Source organism: Hylobates moloch, unplaced genomic scaffold (genome assembly GCF_009828535.3).
Source record: "Hylobates moloch isolate HMO894 unplaced genomic scaffold, HMol_V3 SCAFFOLD_16, whole genome shotgun sequence".
Classification (NCBI taxonomy): domain Eukaryota; kingdom Metazoa; phylum Chordata; class Mammalia; order Primates; family Hylobatidae; genus Hylobates; species Hylobates moloch.
In genome coordinates, this window is record NW_026652291.1 from 58,125,207 (window position 1) to 58,131,206 (window position 6,000).

General features: G+C 48.2%; 1 protein-coding gene across 1 annotated transcript; it reads left to right on the top strand.

Moving 5' to 3' along the window:
- The first annotated feature begins 3,821 nt into the window (after positions 1 to 3,821).
- Positions 3,822 to 5,698, top strand: RNASE7 (ribonuclease A family member 7). The gene is made up of 2 exons (XM_032180425.2): positions 3,822 to 3,902; positions 4,410 to 5,698. Exon 2 carries the CDS (start codon positions 4,450 to 4,452, stop codon positions 4,918 to 4,920), a length of 471 nt encoding a protein of 156 aa, XP_032036316.1. The 5' UTR covers positions 3,822 to 3,902; positions 4,410 to 4,449; the 3' UTR covers positions 4,921 to 5,698.
- Positions 5,699 to 6,000: the final 302 nt, after the last annotated feature.

Sequence of the window (6,000 nt, forward strand, 5' to 3'; positions counted from 1 at the left end):
TTGGAAATGGATCTCATGGTGAAGTTAGAAGTTAAGTGGAGATAAAGAGGATTATGAAAGACATGCTTGAAAAATGGGGGGAAACCAGTCTGGCTGGGGTTGAGGCACTCAGTGGGAGAAAAGTCAGAGATAAAGTTAGAAAGACAGGCTTGCCCGATTGTGGCAGATCCTGATTACCAGGCTAAGGAAATGATACTTTGCTCTGTACATAAATGGGGAGCTGGGAGGGCCTGTGAGACAAGGCCCCAGTGAACCCCCAAATCAGTTTCCTCTTTTCTCCATCCTGGCTTGTCTAAACGCATTGGTCTGGGAGCCAAGGATTCCAAACTTCTGTCAGTGCTGCCTCCTCCTGACCCACAACTGTTCCAGGAAAGGTCATGGGAATTCAAGGACCTGAAGAAAGTCCCACATCTGACCTCAACTTGCTGTATGTTTCACTTTCTCAGTCTACAAAAATGAGCCCATTACCTTTATTTATCAAAGGACCAACAAAATTAGGATAACAGAACTTGGATCTGCTTTTGCTTGGAAGGAAACTCTCACGGGCTTTCCATTGGTATCCAGAGGCTGTGTGGAACTCCGGAAGGCAGAGAGGCTTGGCTCTGAAGGGTAGGCACCAATCCAGGCCCGGCCCTCCTCTCTCCCTTCCCCCTTCACTCCCTCCCAGCACAGGCGAGAGGAAGCAGCAGCTGTTGTCCTGTGGGGAAGACAGGCAGAGGTCCACCTGGCACTGTTGGGATTTTCACAACACCCGCCCCAACTTAAACACACACACACAACAGCAGCCTAAGGAGAAGCTGGGCCAACAGCAGTGACTTCGACGATAGAATGAGAAGAAAGTAGGGGTAGAGATTGCTGGTGTAAGGGGCTTTTTCTTCCCTTCTGTCTTCTCTCCCACCGTTTTGTCCTCTGCTCTTGCTCTCTCTCTCTAAGTCTTTCTTCTCCTCCTGTGAAACTCCTCAACCAGTCCCCGGCCTGATGCCTGAATCTTTTTGTTCTTCCTAAACTTGTCCCCCTTCCTCCATCTTTTTCTGTTGCCCCATGAATGCAGTGAAGCCAAAATAGCAAAATTAGCCTACCAAGTACAAGGTGAAGCAGATCTTGGAAGCTGGATAATTTGGGCACACAAACAAAATCACCTCCCTTATCCAAATAATTGAGGCAAAACAAAGATTTCAGTTGAATTGTACATATGGCAGGTTCGACTCTATTTTCGATTTTCATGTGCAAACTTAAAACTTTACTCTCTTTTCCCTTTGGACTGAGGCAGTAGGGCCATGTTTATTTCACTTTCACACAGTCCTAAGGCAGCCTTCTACGCAGCCCAGCATACTCGAGTTGAAGAGCAAACTAGGATAATTATAATGTCAGGAAAACACAAGTGCAGAGGGAAGTTTAAATCATGGCTTGAAAACATCCCGCTCTGGGACAATGAGAAGTAGAAAGGAGACCCAGCTAGGCATTCAAATGAGCTTGCAGCCTTCCACCCAGCCTCCACTGCAAGGGCTAGACTGGCCGGATACACAGCCTGGTTTAAACCGTGGATTTTATCTCCTAACATTCATGTTTCTACGGCAGCAGGGGCATAATTCTCTATCCAGAACTTCTATCCAGAAGTTCAGCCTGCAAAGCTTGGGATACCTTAACAAATAAGTGAACAGCTGTTCCCCCAACCAAGGCCTCGCTGAGGACAAACCAGGAAGAGCCAGAGGCCGTGTGAACTTGTTCTTGGTTCTCTTTTGCCATCTAGTGGCATTTCTCATCTCCAACACCACTTTTTCTTCTAAAGATCCTTCATCCTGACCCCCAACCCACAGCTGTGCTGTCCAGCTACTAAAATAATGTCCTCCTGGCCTCAGAACAAACTCCCCATCCTCCTGACTCAGAATCATAAATTCTGGACCAGAACACAAACCTTATGATCAGGATGGGTTGTGCGACTTCTCCACAGTTATAATCCACACAACAGCCAGGTAATCCTTTAAGCAGACAAGTTCTTTATTCATCTACTTAGAACCCTTCCAGGGTTCCCTACAGTGCTTGCAGTAAAAGTCACAGGTCTTCAAATGGTCTGTAAGTCTTCCCAGTGACCTGGTCTCTGGTCCCTCCCTGAACTCTCGGTTACCTGCTGCAGCCACACTGGACACGCTGCTGTTCCTCCAACACCTTAGGCATCTGTCTGCTCTGGGGCTTTTGTAGTGCTAGTCTCTTCACTTGGAACATTCTTCCTCCAGATAATCACAAGTTCACTCTTGTCTTCAAGTCTGTGCCCCAGAGTCAGCGATTTCAACGATGTTACGTAAAATTACTGACCACCAACCCCTATACTGTTCTACTTTTTTCCCTAGCAATTATCACTTTCAGCAAAGTATACATTTTTTTTTTTTACTGTCTTTCTCCAATGGAATGTAAGCTCCACAAAGGCAGGGACTTTTGTCTTTGTTTTGTGTTGTTGTTTGTTTGTTTCTTTTTTGAGACACGGTCTCACTCTGTCACCCAGGCTAGAGTGCAGTGGTGTAATGATTTTCACTGCAGATTTTATCTCTCAAGCTCAAGCAATCCTCCCTCCTCAGCCTCTGGAGTAGCTGGGACCACAGGCATGCACCACCATGCCTGGCTAATTTTTCAAATTTTTTGTAGAGACAGGGTTTCACCACATTGCCCAGGCTGGTCTTGAACTCGTGGCCTTAGGCAATCCTCCTGCCATGGCCTCCCAAAGTGCTAGGATTACAGGTGTGGGCCACCATACCTGGCCATTTTTGCCTTTTTTGTTCAGTGATATATCCCAAGTACCTTGACACTTCGTAGGTGCTCGATAAATGTTTGTTGACCATATGAATGAAGCATGCCCAAGATTCTATTACCTACTACTTACAGGTAAATTCTGAAAACAAAAATATTACTCATCTCAGTTTTACAGGCCTTCTCACCCACAGAGGGTGATGCTTCTCTGTCTTGGTGTCTCGGTTCTCCTGAGTGTCGTATTACAAGCTCACAAGAGCCTGGAGTAGCACTGACCCAGACGCTCCACACAGCTGTAACCACCACAAGGAACAGGACATACAAGGTGAAGGAAGCACTAAGGCAGGATGTCAAGAGCAGCAACACCAACAGCATTTTAAACACAAACATTTGGGCAGTATTAAAGTTTTGCAATTTTCAATAAAAAGGGGAGGGAACAAGTGAAATTGAGAGGTGTTGGCTGCCTTCTCCAGCTAAAGCCATGTGGCCTTGGCTGGTACCTGGAACTGGAGAGGCCCATGAATCACTGTGGAATGGCTTCACTACTGGGGATGGTGCCAGGCCTCGTGACAGTGATGATTCACCCACTTCCCTCGTGTCTGTTCCATCTCCTCTGAAAGATAACCAGTATCTCCAGATGACAAGGAACCAGACAAAGCATCTTTCTAGGCTGTCCTATCTGTACCTCAGGTCAGAGAAGAAGCAACCCTTAACACCACAGTGATTGACTCTTCCCAGGATCATGGGCCAGAGGTGTATATGAGAGGATATAAATGACAACTCTTCCTGAAATTGATTTCAGTTGACACCTGGGTCAGGTGCTCTATTAAAGAGTCATTAAAACCATGTGGCCAGGGAACAAATACAGTCTTCGAATGTGACGATTCAAGCTTCCTCATTGCTGAACATGCTTAGGCAGGTACAGGCATCCTTAGGTGTCCACGTATTTGGGACATGTAAGTGGAGAGGCATGAACCTGATTCATTTCCTGATCCAGTGATGCTCCCAGCCCGCCCCCAAACAGACACAGCGTAGCCCAGGCCAGCTCTTAAGGAGTTCAGGAGTGAGAAGAGGCCCTCAGAGATCTGACAGCCTAGGAGTACACGGACACCACCTCAGCCCACTGAGCAGGAATCCCAGCACGAAGACCAAGCACAAAGGTGAGGCTGTGGCAGGATCTGGGGAGGAGCGAGGACAGAGAAGGAGTGATGGGTTCTGATCCTGAGAGTACACTCGGTTGAGTGATAAAATGGATAAAGGAGGGACTGGATTTAGGGGAGATGAGGACACGCATTGGAGAAAGGGGAGAGTGATGTTGGGGATGGAGGCGAAAAGTGAAAAAGAATGGGAAGACAGACGAGATGGGAATCGGGAGAGGAGACACAGACACAGGAACATGGAGACACAAAAGGGATGAGACTTAAGGGAAAGGGGAGAGGACAAAAAGTGACAGGCAACAGGGACAGAATGAAGGGACCAGAAATACAAGATGAGAGATGGGGCCACAGGGTTGGTGTTGGGGCTGCAGTGGATGTGGACACACAGAAGAAGAGGCAGAGATGAGACACAAAGTGAGGAAAGGAGACAACCGAGTAGGGAGATGGGTGATTAGCACATATGAGCAGGTATAGGAGGACTAATTTCTCGACTGAACACCTCTGTCCCAGCGACCCCTGCCCTCCATTCTGACTGCTCCTCCTAAGAGAGATGGCACCAGCCAGAGCAGGATTCTGTCCCCTTCTGCTGCTTCTGCTGCTGGGGCTGTGGGTGGCAGAGATCCCAGTCAATGCCAAGCCCAAGGGCATGACCTCATCTCAGTGGTTTAAAATTCAGCACGTGCAGCCCAGCCCTCAAGCATGCAACTCAGCCATGAAAAACATCAACAAGCACACAAAACGGTGCAAAAACGTCAACACCTTCCTGCAAGAGCCTTTCTCCAGTGTGGCCACCACCTGCCAGACCCCCAAAATAGCCTGCAAGAATGGCGATAAAGACTGCCACCAGAGCCGCGGGCCCGTGTCCCTGACCATGTGTGAGCTCACCTCAGGGAAGTATCCGAACTGCAGGTACAAAGAGAAGCGACAGAACAAGTCTTACATAGTGGCCTGTAAGCCTCCCCAGAAAAAGGACTCTCAGCAATTCCACCTGGTTCCTGTGCACTTGGACAGAGTCCTTTAGGTTTCCAGACTGCCTTGCTCTTTGGCTGAGCTTCAATTCCCTCTCCAGGCCTCCGCACCACTCCCCTACACCCAGAGCATTCTCTTGCCCTCATCTCTTGGGACTCTTCCTGGTTCAGCCTCTGCTGGGAGGCTGAAGCTGACACTCTGGTGAGCTGAGGTCTAGAGGGATGGCTTTTCATCTTTTTGTTGCTGTTTTCCCAGATGCTTATCCCCAAGAAAGAGCAAGCTCAGGGCTGTGGGTTCCCTGGTCTCTGCCTTTGCACGTGTCTCCCCTGCCCCCTGGCATTAGGGCAGCATGACAAGGAGAGGAAATAAATGGAAAAGGGGCATATGGGATTTGTGGACACAGCTGTTTCTGTTCCTGAACTAGAAGTCTTCCCCAGCTCTGACGTGGCAGTGAGGTGACCTGAAGCAAAGAAAAATATTAATAAATGCCACTTCATATTTGTGTAGAGCTTCCATGTGAATCCTCTAATCCCTTGTGACATAGACTTGACAGGGATTGTATGCCTTCTTTATGGAGGAGGAAATTTAGATTTTAGAAAGCTTAATTAATTAAAGAGCTTGTCTAATTAGTAGCAGAACCTGGACTTGAACCTAGGTCTCCTTACTCTAAATGCAGTGTACTTTCTACTCTACCAGTTGGGCAAGAAAGAAGTCACTGTTACAGGGGCAAGAGGTGAACTAGGTAAGAGTTCATCCGTGAAGAAATGAGTGCTCTGAAGAGCCAGTCACCCTGTGTTGGCTGCAATGAAGGTCATTATCTCTCTAGCCAAGAGATTGTTTATGAGGTGCTCTGGCATCTTATTACTTCTCTCTCTTCCTCTCTAACTGCTCCTCCCGGTTCTCTAGACCACTGCTCTTCCAGCCTAGGCCCTGGGCCTGGCTCTGGCCAGATCCCCTTGGCCTGAAGACATAGGTAAAGGGAGTGTCTCAGCTTCATCCCACAGATCCAGGATCGCATTTCCTTTGACCTTAAGGGACTTCCGTGGCCCTGAGCCTGCTTGTCACAAACAGGCTGGTGGGAGCTGCCAGAGCTTCCTTCCTCCTGATAATGATCTCCCCTGCCTCATTGCTA